The sequence below is a fragment of the Phalangium opilio genome, unplaced genomic scaffold, assembly GCF_054372755.1.
Source record: "Phalangium opilio isolate 3A_F unplaced genomic scaffold, DU_Popi_V2 ptg000113l_1, whole genome shotgun sequence".
In the NCBI taxonomy this organism is placed as follows: domain Eukaryota; kingdom Metazoa; phylum Arthropoda; class Arachnida; order Opiliones; family Phalangiidae; genus Phalangium; species Phalangium opilio.
In genome coordinates this window covers 2,143,738-2,163,645 of record NW_028324209.1, presented here as the reverse complement: position 1 = coordinate 2,163,645, position 19,908 = coordinate 2,143,738, and the positions used below count along the sequence as shown (strand labels likewise).

At 36.9% G+C, this 19,908-nt stretch overlaps 1 protein-coding gene and 1 long non-coding RNA gene across 11 annotated transcripts; one reads left to right on the top strand and one right to left on the bottom strand.

The window, feature by feature from the left end:
• Positions 1-85: 85 nt before the first annotated feature.
• Positions 86-6,708, bottom strand: LOC149623272 (uncharacterized). 5 transcript variants are annotated; one of them, XR_016374794.1, is made up of 7 exons: positions 6,570-6,708; positions 6,174-6,501; positions 5,972-6,019; positions 5,688-5,886; positions 4,433-4,488; positions 1,464-4,345; positions 86-1,385 (listed from the first exon to the last, which is right to left on the bottom strand). It is a non-coding gene; the product is annotated as an uncharacterized LOC149623272 (long non-coding RNA). The 5 variants fall into 5 exon arrangements; XR_016374791.1 differs by having other exon boundaries at positions 5,972-6,501; XR_016374793.1 differs by having other exon boundaries at positions 5,688-6,019.
• A 96-nt stretch (positions 6,709-6,804) lies between these two features.
• spri (Src homology 2 domain-containing protein sprint) lies at positions 6,805-19,686 on the top strand. Of its 6 annotated transcripts, none has more exons than XM_089852695.1 (18): positions 6,805-6,949; positions 10,739-10,820; positions 10,934-11,182; positions 11,249-11,567; positions 11,768-11,944; positions 12,378-12,565; positions 12,631-12,722; positions 12,796-13,145; positions 13,208-14,239; positions 14,845-15,213; positions 15,288-15,462; positions 15,530-15,705; positions 16,104-16,193; positions 16,268-16,383; positions 16,449-16,524; positions 16,593-16,779; positions 16,850-17,395; positions 17,997-19,686. In XM_089852695.1, the coding sequence occupies exons 3-18, from the start codon at positions 11,019-11,021 to the stop codon at positions 18,146-18,148; spliced, it is 4,209 nt and encodes a 1,402-aa protein (XP_089708821.1). In that variant the 5' UTR covers positions 6,805-6,949; positions 10,739-10,820; positions 10,934-11,018; the 3' UTR covers positions 18,149-19,686. The 6 variants fall into 6 exon arrangements, with proteins under 6 accessions (XP_089708821.1, XP_089708823.1, XP_089708824.1 ...); XM_089852697.1 differs by lacking the exon at positions 6,805-6,949 and having other exon boundaries at positions 10,476-10,820; positions 17,997-18,128; positions 18,199-19,686; XM_089852694.1 differs by lacking the exon at positions 6,805-6,949 and adding an exon at positions 10,525-10,639.
• The last annotated feature ends 222 nt before the right edge of the window (positions 19,687-19,908 follow it).

Here is a 19,908-nt window from a genome sequence, read left to right as displayed (position 1 = left end):
CAGTATATATTTCAAGCCGTCCTATATAATTCTTGTATTGATCGGGTCATAAATGTAAATAAAACAAAGAATACATCCCCCTTCCTCTCAGAAATAAAAGTAGAACTTCTTTATTTCTTCTATTGTACAGGGTTCATAGATACCAACAAGAAGTGATATCAAAGAGAATATACCAAGAGGAGCAGAAATTTTAGTCTTTCACAAGGCTTTTGAAATGCCGGCCACGGTTTTGGAGTAACTAGATCCGGTTTTTGTTGATTGGCTAAGCAGCGACGCCTTTTATTGGTTAAATTATGTCGACTGCTTATTTTGGTGGTGGCAAAGGGTTGTTCTCTGGGTTGACCGTTGACGTACAAAGGCTATTTTTAAGCAGACGACATGGTCACGTGAACAACCGGAACTAGTTTCTCCAAATTCAGAGCCGGTCCCTTTTCCCAAAGTTTCTGCTCCTCTTGGTATATTCTCTTTGGTGATATCTAGTTTATTACGGAGAAGGTATAAGATGCCTAAGTATTCGCGCGACATAGTCCCAGTCACCCTTTCAAAATACAAGTGTGGACGTAAAAGGAGGCCGGGCTATTTCGCCTCTCTTCAGTCGGAAAATACATAATTTTCGTCATTCGCGTCGTGCTGACGTGAGTTTTCAAGAACCAATGAGATTCTGGCTGTAATTTAGTGGCGGGGATTGACTCCGGACCTACGTTTGCACTCGAGATAAAGCTGGAAATGTGGCGAATTTATACCTTTTCCCTAATAAACTAGATATAACTTCTTGATACCAATATGAAAACATTTGGAGAATGCCTGGAAATTAAGGTTTAAAGCTATACATTTCTTCAGCGCGGGAATTTCATATACATAAAGAATCCTTCAATATAAAGTTACGTCTCTGCTAATTTGAATTGCTCTGAAAATGGTTTTTTGGTAATTTCGTACGAACCCTGTTGTAGTTTCAACGTTCCCCAAATCTTTTTGAAATTATTCTGAGAGAAAAAGTTCGCCTGGAATTTTTGATTTCTTTTTATGCTGGAGTTAGGTTTAGCCTGATATGAAAATCTTTTCCGGAGTAGCTTTCTTCTATCCTATTTCACTCAGAGTTTAAAAAAAGTACTTTTTTTCTTTAAAAAGATGGATGAGTGGCTATCTTGGCTTTTGAAACGAATCTTCTTTATCAATAAGAAACATTCCCTCTTTCAACCCTCGGCTTCTAGAACTCTCCGCGGCTCTTTTCTTTCTGACTACGCACGGGCGGACACCACCGGTATTCAAAAGTAGATCATGCAAATTTAAAGTCTCGTCAGCTTTAACTCGATCGGTTTTGGGCCTTGGCTTCGTTTTTCTGGTGTTCATGGGTTCACGCCTCGGGCTGCAGACCATTCCTTTCTCTTTTTACGACAATCGATGGATGTACCGTTTTTTCAGTTTATATTTTCTCAGTTTTTAGGCTTAGCTTTAACTCTTACCTGTACCGTAAAAAGGAAGTCGTAACTAGAAGTGTATCAATCTGAAATTAGGCTTAAAATTCAATGTGAATCTCTCTAACTCTTTACTGAACGAAGATAAACTTCACTAAAACAAGAAATTAGGGTTAGCAAAATAATTACACCGAAATGGGCCTTGGCTTTTCTATTCTGGTGTTCATGGTATAGCGATTTTTTCTTTCTTCCAGTTATTTGAATGAATTTAGGCTTAACGGTAATCTGATGGGTCACCACTCAACGTATTAGCACTGAGATTAGCCCCCTTCCCCGCTCTCTCTCCAACCTTCACTTGTAGTATGTAAGAAATAGGCCACAAAGAAAACCCTAAAACTAGGCTTAGAATTAGACGTGACACATTTTTTTCTTTTGATTCATAATTTTAATATATGACAAAATCATTGTCTGGTATACTAACCCCTTCCTATTCTCAATAACTGTCAATATATTTTAAATTGTCAAATATATGTAGGCATAGTTTTTGACAGAGACATCAAAATATACTTAATATCGTGTGTCAGATGGAAATAACTTCGCCGTCTAGACGTAGTGACATATTTTCCACTCCCATATGGATCATTCTTTGGAAAAAAACTACAGCTCTAAATTCCGCTTGAATGAAAAGAAAAAAGAAACAAAATCATTGGAATATTTTACGACCGCGTTCTTTATCTTCGAGAAAGAACTTTAGTAGTTTTATATTTTTCCTACTGTAGGAAATTTTCTAGGTCCTATAAAATACTTCGTGATAAATAGAGTTTAAAATACCGTAAAGTTCTATTTTAGTTGTTGGTTCTTTCCTCCTTAATATCAGTTATAAATGGTTCTTTTGAGCTCGTTATATTAACAATGAGAAAACCAACAAAAATAAGATAGGTCTGTTTTTTATTTGGTCCTCTAACACAACAATTTTGAAAATTACCTTGTAAAATGAGATAAATGATATCTACGTGCCTTTGTGCTGTTTTCAAATTTAAATTGCTACTATAGATTGTTTTAAGAAGTAATAGTTCTTTAGGGAACTTTTTTTATAAATTTGGTCTAATATAAGCTGAGATATTAGATACTAGTTTTTAATCATTAATTAATTTATTTCTTTAACCAATATTTCTTAAAATGTGTTTGAACAATCAAATTTTAAGTGAAGCCAGCATATAGGGGCAAAGCTTCCAGTGTTAATCCTACCTGCCCCTGTATATCATTGTACCGCAATACACCTATGTATGCATGTTCCTCAAAACTCGATTTATTGATATACTTTTGATTTTGCTATTCGTGGGAAATAAGTCCAAACAAAGCAAGATTATGCTATATCCTCAAGTCTCATAAAATCTATTTATAAAATGTGGTTAAACCTTTTTTAAAGTGAAGCCAGCATGTAGGGGTAAAACTACCCGTGTTAATCCTACCTGCCCCTGTAAAGCGTTATACCGCAATACACCAGTGTACGCAAATTTTTAAGGAAAACTTATTTTATATCGAAAGTATTTGATGTAATTGCTAATTCTTCTTTGGAAATAAGTGAAAAATAAGCAAGATTATACATTCCCCTCAAGTCCTAGAAACCCTAGCTATAAAAAAATAATGTAACGCAGCTAGAAATTAATTTAGGAAACAAAGTTGCGTTTAAAGATTTACCGCTTCCAGAGCAGTTTTAGGATTCCATTAGAGAAGCTTCAGTCCAACTGTTAAAGTAATTCAAGTGGGGACTTTTTATTTTATATTTAATATATCAAATGTATGTTGTAAGCCTTTCTTTAGAATATGTAGCCTTAATTAAACGTGTAAAATGGGTATATTGCCCCCAAGGAAAAAAGAGAGAATTTTCTGCGAGCGAACCACACTATTCGCTTCAAGGGATAATTGAAAAACGATGTTCCTCATTCCCTGGCATCCCTGTTTTTAAAAAATATCTCTCATAATTACTGCCCTCTTTAAGCTCATTAATAAAAAAGTTAGACCAAGGCTTAGGAGTATGTTAAAAAAAGATACTAAGTTAATTTAGGAGCCTTCTTCGCGGGCCTCCCTCTTGAACTGCACATGCTTGAAAATTTTCCAGTCTAGTTCGCGGTTAAAACACAATGGGTGCTCAGGATTTTTTACTCCATTTATTATATTGTCTATCTTTTCTACAACGACTGAATTCTATTCCTTGGGTATATATCTTTTCTGGTTTTTACGTCGTCTGATCTTTTTATGTTTTGAAAATTCTAAGGGTCTTTACGATGTGGCTGACGTTCAGAATGTAGCGTACTAATTGAGTGGTATGTAGAGTACCCTATTGTTATTGTGTTTTGCATTTTGTTTCAAATACCTTCCCTTTATTTTGAATAGTTGTTAAGAAATCGATAACTTGGGTTGTTTAGAAGTTAGTCCTAACTCGGTATTCTAGTGCGTAGCTTCAGATTAGGCTTAGCTATTTATAATGAATGTGTCTGCGCGTAATGCCTCGAATCTAATATACAGATAATATAATATTTACTATTTAAAAATAAATAATGAATCCCTTTTCAGTCTAACCTAATCGTATTCCGCCTTGTCAACGCTAGAAAAATGGTTTTAAATATCAATATCCCATTATTTATTTACCGTTTCACTGTTTCGGAAACTTATCTAAGCCTTTGCCTCTACGTCAAGCCTTTCAGGAAAGGTATACAATACTAAAATTTATAAACTTCCTTTGGTTTATGTCGGTTGGTATATCCGGCAACTTCATTGTTATAAAACCGGGATATCCATTATGCAAAAATTGCTAGTCTGAAAATTACGTTTTTCGAGATCCCGAAACTCGATTAGAAGCGAAGCGGGTCCTTGCGCTTTCAAATTTACAATCCCTGTCTTTCTCTTTTATTTTCTTGAAATTCTTTCTAAAAGGATAAAGAGGAAAAGGGAAGCACGCCACTTTTAAAATTCAAGTCTCTTCTAACATGTTTTTGAATGAAAAATATACTAACCCTTTCTTATCCCGCGTAATGGTACATGATAAAATCCTATTAAAGGAGAGATGAAACTAGAAGAAAATTGGCCTTAAAATTGTCTAATTGTTTTTAAGCCTAATGCCCTATATCAAGCCTGAAAATGCTAAGTCTAATCAGAAGTATATAATACTTCTCTTCGAGAGAAGTGTACCACAAAGCGGGGTAAGTGTAACGTCACTCTTCCCAACATCGGAACATTTAGAGCAAGGTTACTAAACCGAATCACATACACGATAAATAGTTCCCTCATCATTACTCTATTAGCGTTTAAATATTTGGCAAGACGCGCTTGTGCATTTTGTCCCACGTCAAGACAATCAAGGTTTGTGGGATGATTGCTGGGGATTTAGTGCCAAACAATTATAGAATTCACCTTACGGTGCGATGCCCATTTGTAGTTTGATGAGCGGGAAAGCAAACTAAAAGGGTGAGCTTGGGAGGAATGACGTCACGTTATATAACTAAAGCATTAAGAGGATACAGAGTGTCATCCTTCTTCTATTATCCCCTTCTGGTCTAATGTTCTATTTGACCCTGAAACCACTAAGCCTAATGTTATTTTTTAATTCTAGAATTACTAAGCCTAGTATTCTATCAAACTCTATAATGGTTAAGCCTAATGTTCTCTCTAACCCTAAAACGGCTAAGCCTAATATACTTTCTAAGCCTAACTCCATTTTCTTATAGATTTTTCCCACGGATAATGGTTAGGCTTAGCTGTAATCCTATAGTTCCCCATTCTAATCGTGCCTTTCATCACTAGAAAAGTAGGACAACGTTTCCTTGGGGCACAAACCAAAAATAACCAAACCGTCAGGGAATTCTTCAGCCAAACAATACCCTTTACAACTGCTTGGCTAAGAATCCTCTTCCCTCCCTCCCCCACCACCCACCGAACGAATATATTTATATTCTAAGATAAACTCCTCCAAAATAAAATTCAAAACCCCAAAACTCTCTTCTCCACGCAGTCCGGGACTGGCAGCTTAACTTCACTCTATCTTCTATATTCTGTAGTAGTAGTAGTCCCAGTCTCCGGAGAAATCCGCCTGCGGGTGCATTTCTAACGTCTCTTTACGCGATAAACCAACAGAGAAACGGAACTACTCTCTTTTCCAAACCAACTTCTTGCGGTCAAAATCTTTTTAGGCCTAATGCATTTTTCAACTATTTCCCAACGTTCGTTTAATATTAATGGTATAGAAGTTATATATTCTAATATATTCCGTACTTGATTAATTAATGCTTGGAACAAGGCTATACGCCAGAATTGACGTGACGTACGAATGAATAAATTTCAAAGGTGTATTCCATCCGTTTTAAGCCTAATCACTTAGGCCTAATTCTCCCGTCTCTATATTAGCTCTGAAATTAACCAAATCTCAGTTCATTGATAATTTAAGGCGCGCCGAGAAGGATACATTCTCCGGCTGTCAAAAGAAGAACGGTCTAATTCAATCTAGTTGGTTTCCAAAGATACCCCTTGAATTTTCAGTAAAGGACATTTAGGCCTACCTAAAATCTCCACTTCGGAATGGAACTTGGGACGCTATGGGACTTTCTCTGAAAGATAACGAATGAATTTAAAAACCATTTATCTAACGTTGGTGCTGTTTATATAGTTAAGTTTCAGTCCGAGTATGCCGCGTGTTACGAGTGATTTAAACTACGTTATAACTAAAAACTCATTGCAGTCAAAGAATGGAATGTACTTAACGTATTTCAAATAGAATTTTCAGCACCGTGCTTTATAAAAGGGTCACAATTTGAAGTAAAGATAAGCCTTTAACGCTGAGGACCCTAAACAAAATATGTTAGAGAAAAACGTAGAACCGAAAATCTACGTAGAATTTAACTTCGAGTTACGATCTTTTTATTTTAGATATAACTAGGACGTGCCTTTCTAAACACAGAAAACACAGAGTGAAACATAATCCATATAGTCAAGCCTCATTTTAGCGTATTTCTCTCATTATCCGCTTCCCTTTTGAACGTATATTCCACTCTCCCCTTTCGTCTACCTTCGAAATCGTTCGTGGCCATTCCTGTATCGAAGGAAAAGCGGGGAAAGGGATGAATCGGGCAAGATTATGAACCAAATATTATACTCTACCTAGAGTTAAATTCAATTCATGGACAAAATTGGAATATCTTTTCGCTCTTTCACGTGAGGAAGGCCGAACGAAACTCACTAGAGAAGATTAGGACTCTAAGGGGAAAGACTTGTTTTCCACAGGATATCCGGTTTAATTTTCTAAAGGGACTTTTCCCGTGTCCGCAATCGCACGAGGATAAGGGGTGGGGTACTATAGTAGGAGTTCATTATTGCTGCTCGTTCGTACGTGTAAAATTAGTCCTAGACTTCTAAAAGCGTTTCAGAGATAAAAGGATGCCAGGGACTCCCTTCCCTAGAGTTTGACATCGAGGTGTACGTCAAAAGACGGATGGTCTGCGGGTACAGGACGCCTGCTGAGAAGGAGGAGGCGACTAAGTGTAAGTTGACAGTGAGATATGAAATTTTCAAAATTTACAGACGTATTTTGTTTATTTTATATTTATAGCTGATATCACTTTAAATTTTCTCAAATACTCTCGTGTTAAGCCTAATTTAAATATGAAAATTAGGCCTACGCCATCCATACTTGAAGGATCTTAAACTATATCTTAAATAAGGAGATGTATGAAAGAGATTGAAAATATCGTCTTCAACCGAAACCATATGGTCCTTTAGGTAACTAGGGATTGCGAGGCTTAGCTTATATGAAGGTATCAAGGTGGCAGATGGGTGTAATTAGGTGAACCGCCCAAACATTTGTGTGTTTATGCTCCCTTTAAGTCGAGCAGGTGCAAGTGGGCTACGTGTTTAGGGGTACTGTGATGTGACGCGATCCTTATAGGTCTTCAAAAAAAGATAGGGGAGACCAATTTGGGTTAGGTTAGGGTGAGAGAACGAAACGAAAGAAAAAGAGCATCGAAATAGTCGCGAGTCGTGACTAGAGAGAGAAATGAAGATAACAGCTGCTTACGGACTGATAAAAAGCAAAAAGCTAGACTACAAAACGTTGGTGAAAGACGTTATTCGAAACGATACTTTCTCTTGAACTTGTTTTTTTATTTTATCCGTTGCTATGGAAACGCAAATGATATCTTGAACGCTCCTGGTGGAAAAGTGGCCTTCTTTCTATCGGTTTTCATTTCCTGTCCTGTTTCGGCTTTAAGTCTCTGCCCACAAATGAGTTTATCTCATAGGCGCCGTTTCTAATTACCCTATACATACCGGTTCCCAATAGAGAGGCAAATTTTCTAAGCCCTAATTTTAGAGAGTTCCAGAGTTCCAGAGTTCTAGACAAACTATCTTTTAGCAACTTGATTTTAAGATACCGTATTTAGTCAAAAACCGTGTTTAGAAAACAGCGCGCAAAAATCGATTCCGTTTTTAGCATTTATTTTGACCGTCTGTTATTTTCGTAACGAAATTTAAATTAAATTACATTTAGTATTAAATTATGATTTCAATTTATAAATATTTTATCAAACTCGCTCTAGAGGGTTTCAGTTCTATTAGTAACCCGTCGGAAAATTTAATACAGAGGCCTCCCACTTAGTTCTACTTTAGAAACTTAATTCCTCTGACCTTTGAACTTCTATATACGAAATAAGTCTTTATTTCAACTAGGACCAATGGAGTTTTCTCGCGCGCCAAAAAGTCTTTGTTTTAGAATATAGTTTCCCAATCCACGCAAACCTCAAATAATACAACGCGACTGTACAAATTTGGAGGCAAACTTTTGTTGTGTAGCGCGATAGAGACGTAAAGAAAACGCGTAAACTTTTAGGGATGATCTGGGACTCCGTGGCGATAAACAAAGAACATTGCGAGTACGCTGCTTTGGCTTAGAAAAGTTGTATAATAATACGAATCAGAAGAAAGAAAATAGGTTGCGTTAGGCTTAGCGTTTGTCCCGGTTTTCGGACTAGAAACGAGTAAACATCAGCTTCTTGTCAAACATTTTTGAGCTGCAACCTAACGACCGAAAGGTCCCTAAGGGCTGAATGCGAAAGAGTGAAAGATTTCTCTTGGCTAGAGCGATTCATATTTTATCTTTTTAAACAAATGCGTTGGTCCTCGGGAGGAATTTTACCCGATTCTTTTATTTCTTTATTATTTTTTCCTTCTACGTCTTTATTTTCCAAAAGAGAAGAGAGGAGTAAGAACTAAGAAACGAAACTAGTCCTCCCCAAAGGACCCTCCAACTCGTAACTCTTTCGGAAAAATTTCTATTTATTCTTTAAAAATCCCTTTTGGCTCTTCTCATAGTTTTAGTCCGTACTCTCTACTGGACTCCATTCGTCCCTCACAAATATTTCTTCATTTTGAAGATGGATAAAAGAGTTCGGCAGATTGGGGAATTTCTAGGCGAGGCGGTAGTCACTGCGCGTCCTTTCAATTGGAAATTTTTACTTGGGTAATTTTCCAAAATTCCTATTGGAAAATATCATCATAAGTTCGTAAGATATGTTCCGTAAGTTTGTCACTGGTTACTGAGATCTTATCATGAAGGTAGGTCAAACGTCATAAATTCTCATAAAGTGACGGCTGGTGAGGCACTGCGGCACCATGGATAAAGAATGCGCGTGAGGAAATTTGTTTTCACTCTACAGGATCGGCAACTCCCTATCTCAAACGACAGCTTATTCTGTATAGTCTGTTACAACATCGGTTGTCAGCACGCGTAAAGCTAGGTCTCGATCTAACCTAGCTTTGCGCGTGCTGACAAGAGACAAAAAACTTCAGGATATTTTAAACGATTTTAAATCCTGAAGATCCTGAAGTTTTTTTGGTCTCGCGCATGGCTAGATCACATAGAGACCTAGCTTTGCGCGTGCTGACAACCAATGTTGTAACAGAGTATGGCCTATATACAGAATAAGCTGTCGTTCGAGACAGGGAGTTGCCGATCCTATAGCGTGAAAACAAATTTCTTTATCCATGGCGGCACTGTTAAAAGCTTACTACAGACTAAATAGAAAGATGGACAGCAAAACCGAGTGTAATCAATTCTCGAACTAGCTCTCAGTAAATCTCTATCATTACGAAGTATAGGAAGTGTCATACTTATGGGACATCTTATAAACTTATGGTAAGGTCCATTAGAAGTGGTTTCGTAGAGTCTTCTCAAGGTCGGGATGGCTGAGAACCCCTAGTTTGTTGATAACGTCTTATTTTAGACCAGTAACATTTTAGCTCTATGATTAATCCTAACTTCCTAATGCAGCATAATTTTATCGAATTTATAAGTTATAGGAAAGGTTAGTTTCTTAAAAAAAAATTGTAAAGACAGGAAACTCTTCCCGGTTTTGAGTCCCTTAACACACCGGACAATGTAAACGAAATAGGTGCATTTACATTTCGGGTGAAAAGAAGTTCCATTCCACGATGATAAAGCCCGCGAAATCCAAATTTGGCGGGAAATGGCTTTAGGAAATCTGAAAAACCACAGTGAAAAACCATGGCCAACTTAGATTACCGGTGGTAGAAGGCCTGCCAGCTTTACCCGAGCCCCATGCATAGATATAGTAAAACTATAAGGCGGATAAATTAAATTTCTCGGAAAACCTAACCTTCGTCCAACGGCGCCACTAAATTTTAATGTAAAGTTGTAAACTTCCTTCAAGACCGAGGCTTAACTCTAAACGGCGCGTTTCTCCGCCTTAAAAACAACCCCAACTTTGAATGTTGATTACTCGTCAAATAACGAACGGAAAATTATGAAATTGGTCTCAAAATATAAATTAAAACTTACTTGACTTCTCATTTAAAATTCGGCCAGGAAAAAAAATCGGTAAATATATTAAAAATGCTCTTAAACCGAGTCCACTTCCGAATTTTTTTCCCATAGAAAAAGCATTATGATGAAAACTGGGTTGGTAGCGCACCTAACGGCGAAAGTCGGAACTAGGGGCGATTTTGCTAGTCGTTTTTTAACATGGGGCTCGGGTAAAGCTGGCAGGCCATCTACCACCGGTAATCTAAGTTGGCCATGGAAAAACAATGCCATCTAGATAAAAATTAGCACCATACTCGCCCTTGGGGGAGGTATTAAGGGGCTCGCTTGAATTTTTGTGGAACAGTTGTTTTGTTCCCAAAATTCCGTAGTACTTTTCATAACTATAAATTATCAAGTATTATATTTTTAATTATACTGTAAATTGGACTGATATTTTGATATTTTCCGACCAAAAAATCTTAAATATCTGTAATTTTCTGTCGCTCCTCCGAAGTTCCGTCACTCCTGAAAGGTGAGACTAACCTAGGCCGAGGCTCTAGTGACGTCCTTCTTGGAAATCAAAATCAAATTTCAGAGTGAGTTACTGATGAGTCATAATTGAACCCGTTTTTTGGAGGACCTTGCTATAATATAGACCATTATTTAACGTTAAAATACTGATAAGAGTTCGGTTTTATCCACTGTACAGGTCGAATAATATTAAATCGATAGCGCGAAAAGAGGCTAATGAATGCATGGCCTCTGTGATGAAACTTTGTTAGCCTCTAACGAACATGTGTTCGGAAGGGCCACCTAAAAAGAATTATTGGCAAGTTCAAGACCTGCTCTCTGATGTCGCGCTCGATTTAGATTTGATGCTAGATGATTTATGCCAAGACTTAGAGCTTGCAACGTTAGAAAATGGAAGATCACGTGAAAATGACAGCTCAGACGAAAGGTAAGTTTAGAACTTTGTAATGCTTAAGGATTTGTTTCTCTAGTATTTAATTATTCCCTTTCAAAGAAACGAGTCATTACATGAGCAGTCTGTGTCGGGGTTGGGAGAAAATGGACGATTCTTTAACAGAAAAGAGTCTCAAATCAGGGAGCAGCAGTCTGACGCAACAGGGGAGTATCAGAAAAGCCAAATTTTCAGTGAGATTCCAGGATGGGGAGACGCAAACGGGGATGGCAACGACTTCAATGACCAATCAAACTCGATTTCAAATGGTATGAGACACGAAATGAGAGCTTCTGACTCTGATCTATCATCTCGAGCTGCTCATCTTGCTAGCCCCGCTGCTTCTTGCTCCTTGGGTGCTGGTACTGACGGTGGTGGAGAGGTACTTCTGAAACCAAAAAAAAAATGGCTTTTCTATTTTCTTTCTGAGTGGTTCTGTCCTATCTTTCTATCTTAGACCTGTAGAATTTATTAACTCTAAAATATTTTTCAATTTCTCTAATGGCCTAGCTAAATTGCAAGCCCATTTTTTAACAATAACAGCTTTTGCTTAAAGTTTAAGTGAATATTTTTAATTATTAGAGCTCACCCATCGCCACACAGTCATCCTCCGCTACTTTATCAGATGATACAAATAGCAGTAATTTTGTTGTGGAGATAGGTATGCTTGAACGCCTCGTTTGTACCCACCCTATCTGGTTTCTACCTGATATTTTGCGTAGCGGGACTGTGCATTTATTACAAGGGAAAGAAATAGGGGTAAGTATTTTAAAAAAATAAAAATGAATAATGTCAGAAGTGAGATGAGACTAGAAGTGAAGGGCTCTAGCATTGATAGTAGATCCTGGCACTAGTGAACAAATTTGAGGATTTTATGCCACTTAACACGCGCCTACACTACAGAGAACAAAAATTGGTCGAGTTCCAAAAACATTTCCTACCCCCTTCCCCTCAACCTAAAGCGGCCGAACACGGACGCGACTCCTTGAATCTAGTTCGGCCGTCTACCACCGCGAGCGTCTCACGTTTTGGAGGGAAAATTCAGAAACCGCTACCAGAGGGCCAACCGTTCTTGTGTTATCAAGAATATTCACTTTTGCCGAGTGAAGAATTTCGTTAGCTCAGTACTTCTAGTCTCATCTCACTTCTGATAATGTTTTTCAAAAGATTATAGATTATTTTTCTTCATTAGAACTTTATAATAAGGAAATCTAGCAAACCTAACACGATGGCTCTGACCGTTCGATTGCCTCCTAATGTTGGACCTCATATAGAACATTATTTGATAGAAAAGAATGATAATGGATTACTTCATTTGGAAGGATCCGAGAGTTACTTTACATCTGTTCCTTTATTAGTGGCTCATTATTGTCAATGCTGGTAAATTCATTTATTTTTAATAATTATTAAAGAAATTGTATTTTTTAACAGTTTAAATTTAACAGTGATGAATTACCAGTTGCGTTGACTTTACCTTCAGTTTTGATGTACGCTAGCTCTCGACAGGAGTTACTTTCTTTGGCTCTTTTAGGACAAGGTAAAAGACAAAATACCCAAGAAATATCATAGGTTGGCAGCAGCACCTAATGCCAGGCTTTTTTTCTTGGTAGATTTTTGGTCTTCCACAATGTTTTCTTCCGATAACCCAGCGCCTAATTTTTACACAAGAAGAAATACAGCTCCCGCAACAATGACCATAGTTAATAAACCAGCCCTTCCGACACCAGTTACTTCCCCCGATTCTGAGACTGAGGGAGGAAACGGGAAAGAGTTGGACTCTGTTTCTATTTCAAAGGAAACTGTACCAACCAAGAAATTTGTTCCCGGACCGCCACCTCCAGTTCCTCACGCTCCTAAGCCTCCTCCGAGGACTACTCCCGTCTCTGTACTTACGTCTTCAGCTATGATTCATTCAAAATCAGAAAACGAAGCTTCAACATCTCAAGAGAAATTAGATTTTGTAAGTTGACGTAAAAAAAAAAATAGTGGGAAACAAATTTTGAAGCATTTTATTTATTTCAGGCTTCTTCAAAGTCATTGGAATCTACCGAAATTGTAATTAGACACAAATCAAATGGAGTCTCTAAGAAATCAAAATCAATGGCTTCCTTTTTAAACAACGAGAGTACTGATTCCCCCGGTTTGTACTATAAAAGTAGTCTGGCCGATAAAGTCTCCGATTACGAAGATATTTGGGGTGGTAGCTCCACCATGTCTGATAATGAAAACCCCGCAAAAACATTTTTCACGTTCAAACCTCAAAGACCTCTCTCTTCCATAATTGAGAAACACGTTGACACTGATAGTAATAGCTCTCTTTCCGCCTCTTTACCTAAAAAGGAGGATGTTTACACGCAAGCTCAACTCGATCCCAAAGTCATGGTCTCAAATTATACTCAAACGGACGAAGCGGCGACGACGAACCATAAAGTTGAAGAGAAACTTAACAAAAACTTTAATAACGAACCGTTACCGAGACAGTGTAGTTTATCTATGCAAGATATAAGATGCCATAATCAACGTCAGGAACAACTGGCGCAAGTTTCTAGTCCCTTTTACGCGGAACCGATTGATTCACTCCCTAACCCTGAAACGATACAACAATCTAATGATTCAAATAAGAGAAATAACGTCAATAAGAGATTAGTTTGTCATAGACATTCCGATCCTAATTTACCCTGGTTTGGGGATCTTATTCCTGGTGGCGCCGTCGCTTCTAAGAAGTTAAACTTGAATTCTAGCGAAGACGGCGAAATTAGTATATCATCTAGTATTGAGAATTTAACCCCGAATATAAAGGATAACGCTGTGCGAACTAAACCTCCAATCGCAAAGAAAGTGTGCGTTAATAAATTGCCGGAAGAAATTGGTTCCATACCTAGAAGAAATAATAATACTGGGACGACGGAATCAATCTGGGCTGTTGATTCCTCTTGGGAATGGATGGGACAGAGTGATTCCGAACAAGGATTTCCCGATGAAAGTCCCCTTAGCTTCCCATTGGATATTAAATTTCCTCTTAATTTTAGTAAAGCGCATAATGATGGTTCTCAGGTACATAAAAGTTACCTAACCAGTGGTGTGCGAGTTCGAGTATCGAGCCGGGTATCGCACACCACTGTACCTAACTCAGGGGTGTGCGAGTACTCGTTAAGTTCGAGTGCTCGGTTCGAGTATCGAGCCGAGTACTCGACTTGATACTCGATAGCAACGCATTGAGATACTCGAGACAGATTCGAGTAGCTTTTTATCATCTTAAATACTTGACAAATACTCGAATCCGAGGCTTACAACTATAGCGAACGAGGAGTTCATGAGCATTTATTTTGAAAATCACCTGTTCAATGTTTAATTGATCACTAACAATATTTTTGAACTAGTTAGTTATTAGATAATTGAACATCTTCATTATTTTCAAGAAATTTACAAAATCGCTACTCGACAAGTCAATATTTGAGACTCTATAATTACTCGAAAGAACAAACAAAATTTGACCTATCTAAATACTCGATACTCGAGAGTATTTTCGAGACTCGGCTCGATACTCGATAAGAAATTAGTTTTGATACTCGGACTCGGCTCGAAACCGAAAAAACGGGACTCTCACACCACTGAACTAACTCCAATCGAGATTGTAAATAACTGTTTTAAACCTTTAGATTAGTGACACGACTACTGTAGAGGACCTAATAACTATACAATCCCCCGAACTTTGTTTCTCCGATGATGAATCATTGGCTAGTTCGGTTGTTGGTCAATCTGTCTATGATAACTTGGAGCTGGATTCCTCCACAACCCCGGGCGGGCGTTATTGTTCTCAAAGAAGCGACCATATTGATGATACCGCTACGGAATTTTCCGAACCCTGGGATAGCGCTAGATGGGATCGAGTACTTCATTTAGTATCGCCAGGAGCTAAAAGCAACAACGCCAGGCAATTTTCAGACACCGATAAATCAAAGAATCAACAAAATGGAGAAAATTCTTTACTTAATAAGAATGAAATGAATCGAAACAAAGTGAATGAGGTTATTTTTTTAACTTGGCGGGTGATTTTTTGCTGCTGGATTTTAACGATACCGATGTTGTTGATTTTACGTAGAATTTAAGTGATACTGTTCCGTTAATTGATTGTGATGAATCTGAGAGTGCTTCCATGATTAGTAGTCAAACTAGTAATGAAGATGAAAATAGTTTTTCCGAGATGCCGACAGTTCCAATGGATAGAAATAAGGATAGCAAAAACATGACGCAACAAAAAATTCAGTCGTTTCTCGGTAAAGTTATTAAGCAGAAAATTTCGCCAAACCAATATTTCTCGTTCGCTTGACGCTTAAATTTCAGATACTTCGAGGCTTCCATCATTTCGCGTGAAAGATTCTTTCATCGGTGAACCAATCAGGCAATATATTTATAGGCTAGCTTTTGAAAAGAATAATACTTTTGCCATGGCAATTGAAAACTTTATTCAGTGCACGAAAGAGAGTAATGAAACGAATCCAACAGTTATTATGAGAAATGTAATTAAATCTAAAGTACCAAGAAGTTATATCAGTATCTCAGAGAGAAGGTATAAGATGCCTTTGTATTGGCGCGCCATAGTCCCAGTCCCCCTCTCAAAATACAAGGGGGGACGTAAAAGGAGGCGCGGGCTTTTTCGCAGCCTCTCCTCAGTCGGAAAATATGACTGTAATTTTCGTCACTCGCGTCGTCGCGCTGACGGGAGTTTTCAAGAACCAATGAGATGCTGGTTGTAATTTAGAGACGGGGATTGACTCCAGACCTACTATACGTTTGGACTGGAGATAAAGCTGCTGGAAATCTGGCGAATTTATACCTTCTCTCTGAGATACTAGATATAACTTCTTGAAAGTACTTAACTGTTGATTTTTTGTTGCTAATGGTTTTTTAAAATTAGATTCGACAATTCATGAATGGCATGAAAAATTATTTATTGAAACACGGTGAAGGACAGTTTGAAGAATTGGTGCAAATTGAACGAGAGAAGGTAATATTTAGGTTTTGATTACTTTTAAAAACTGGCCTAATTTCGTCTATTTATTTTTTTATTTTTGTTTGTAGTTAAAAGCTGATGAGTTTTTAAATATCGATGTCATAGTGGAAGGTGCATTACATAAATTAGTTATAAAACCTTTGAAGAACTATATTTACCAGTTGTTTGTTGATTCTTACAAAACGTAAATACAAATATTAATTTATTTTCATTACTTAAAATTAAAACGTTAACAATTTTTAATTACAGTAAAGGTTCCCTACAGCTTTTATCAGACAACATTAAGTTTGCTCGTTCGAAAACAAAACTAGAAATAGGAATTAGGGTTAGTGTAAAATTAAAATTAATATTAATTTGTGGGAAGGGAAATAAAATTAATCAATTTCTTTTCAGCCTGAATTAACGCCACCCGAAGGACCAGCCTTGGAAATAATTCGTCACTTTCTTCTGCGTTTACAGCAAGAATATTCTCCGGTTAAAAAGTTGGAGAATTTATTAGCCGCTGTGACGACCATTTATAATAGTGTACAGCATAGGAAATCCAAACAGGAGAAATTTCACGCCTCTCTCGGAGCGGATGGTACCAAATTTAATTAATCCTTAATTTTAATTTGTCTTCTTTAATAATGTACTATATTTAATTTTTGAAGATTTTTTACCGATTTTCATCTACGTTTTGGTTCATTGTGGCATGATTTCCGCCGAAATTGAAGCGGATTATATGTGGGGTTTATTGCAACCGTCAATGTTAAATGGGGAAGGAGGATACTATTTAACGACTCTGAGTAGCGCCGTCGACGTCCTGAAGAAATTTCAGTCTTCTTTCGAAGCTAGAAACAACGTTTCTCAGGAAAATACTTCAGTTAGCTCATCCTCTTCTCCGTTAGCTTCCAAAAAACAAGATTCAGTGCCAAATGATCAACTTAACGAAGCTTCTAGGAGCGGAGAATCAATTAATTCCGTTGGGAATTCCCTATTCTTTCTTAAATCTAGCGAACCTAGATTACCTTCCATCGTAGATTTACAAGGTTTCATGAAAATTATGATTCCTGATGAACTGAGTGGCAGCATTATTTCAAAAACGCTCCCAGTTAGACCTAATATGACTACCAAAGACGTCTGTAAGATGATAGCGTTGAAATTCAAGATATCCAATCCTCAAGACTATAATCTATTCAAATTAGTCAATGGCGAAGGTATGAACTTCTTATTTTTTCTATTATTTAAATTAAGCATGGGCGAATACCAGTTTTTGACTGTCGAGACGAATATCGAATAGTGAAAAATTTTCTTATCGAATACCGAGACGAATAGTTGTTTGGGAACCGAATATCGAATAATTAGGCTTAACTTAAAATTGGCCTTATCGAATAGTTATCGAATAGTCAGAAATAGAAGGATTAATTAAAATCAATTTAAATTATATTTAGAATTTAGATGTGCTATAGAGTAGTAGCACTTCAGGCCTATTTTCCCATAGAAACTTATACATTAAAAAGTGTAACTGCCATTACATTTTTAAAACATTTTTAGGGTTAATATTTTTGTTTTCTCGAATAGTTAATCGAATATTTAACGAATAGTTAATCGAATATTTAACGAATAGTTAGTCGAATATTTAACGAATAGTAGGCCCGAATAGTAAAATTCACTATTCGATATTCGTTCGAATACCCGAAATGGGGCTTATCGAATATCGAGACGGTTATTCGTCTCGATATTCGATCGAGTTATTCGTGTTACTCGAGTATTCGCCCATGCTTAATTTAAATATTTTTAAATAATTTAATCATACAGAAACTCAACTCGGAGATGCTGAGAGTCCTCAAAAAGTCAAATCGGATCTCTTAGGAACCGGAGTTGAATGCGGTTTTGCCTATAAAAGATGCGACGCTCATTTTATTTGGCCAAATTTTGGTAACGAAACAGGTACGCGATCAAACAAATAGCGTAGTTTTTTGAATTCCGTTTGATTATTTACAATTTCATCCGCATTTAGTTAACATTAGACAATAAAACAAAATAAACTTTGCCATTTGTCTCCCGAAAACATTACCAAAAACACGTCGAAAAGCTAAACAATGGTCTTTGAAACAATTTTTTATATATACAGTACATGAAATTAATACAAATTTTACTGCCAGATTTAAGTACAATACCATGGATGAAGGATGCGCGTGAAAAACATTCGACGCTCAACAGGATGTGCAACTCCCTATACTAAAAAGTAGACAAGTCGATACTAGCGCCAACTGGCTACCAGCGCTGGAAACCCTCGCGGGAAAAATAAAAATACTGGACATAAGAAAAAATACGCGCTACCGTCGATTTTTTTCCTTAGCGTCGTCTGTTAGGAGCGAAATGGTGGGTTTTTTTTCTTATGTCCAGTATTTTTTATTTTTCGCGCCAGGGTTTCCAGCACTGGTAGCCAGGCGGCGCTAGTATCGACTTGTCTACTTTTTAGTATAGGGAGTTGCACATCCTCTTGAGCGTCGAATGTTTTTCACGCGCATCCTTCATCCATGACAATACATCATTCAAAAAAAAAAAACCCCGCCCCTTTTTAACTTTTTCATGATACAAACCACTTTTTTCAAATTTTTAAATATTTCTAAATGACGTACAACAATGATTTTTTGGGGTGAAAGGTTACAAAAACGCTACGCTAATTGTGTGCCTTATTTCAAACTTAAATTAGAATTCTACTCAAATTAGGATTAGGGTTTTTTCAAAAACACGTGCCTATGGCTATTATATTTTGAGATATTTTTATTTGCTTTTGGAAAAAAAAGGATTTAACAAAAATTTATAGTTTTAATTTTTACAAAAGAGGAAAGGGAAAGGTACTTTAGAGATTTTTAATTTAAATGAAAAAAGATTTGAGATTAGCGTGCCATGTTTAGTTTTATTTAATAAAAAAAAGTGGCGCAATTGAGCAATATTTCGTAGTAGAGCTATGATTAGCGCTAAGCCTATTTTTATCTCTATTAATTTTCTATTGCTTTGGGCAGTTAAGTATTATACCTAAATTATTATAAATATAAAGAAAATATACCCCAATTTATAGTAGTTAATGTCTATTTATAACAAATTAACCAACGAATTTAAGTGTGGCCTTTGAACTTGACCATAATTTTGGTGTAATAATGTAGGGTACGATGATTATGGTCGGAATTAATAACACTCGTTAGTTGTAGAAGCCTAGAATCTATTTAGCAATAGTTTCTATAGACATTCCACTAATTTCTCTGTGAGATTTAGCTCTAAGCCTTTTTAGTTTTGTGGAATCAGTGACAGTAAGCTTATGTAACCCTTTCTAGTCTCGAGGTCATTTGTTTTTATTCAAGATGAGTTCTTACGAAAGTGACAGGACTTATTAATAATTTTAAATCTCTCTTTTCAATGTGTTGTAAATAGTAGCTGTATAATTTTCTTTGTAAACATTAATACCTGGGAGTGTAAATAAATTATAAATGTGACTAAAAAAGGGTATTTTTTTCTTTTAACACTTGGCGAGGCTTAAAAGCGGTGATAACCATAGATATATTAAAAGGGTAGATGCACAATTCAATGGGAGGTCGACGCGGAAGGGGCAACGAGCAGACAGCCGCTATTTTCTGGGGGTAGCCGTATAAAACGCCATCTATCGGGGACAAATTAGCGGCCAAAATTGGAACTATCATAAGGATGAGTGGCACTCTATGTTAAC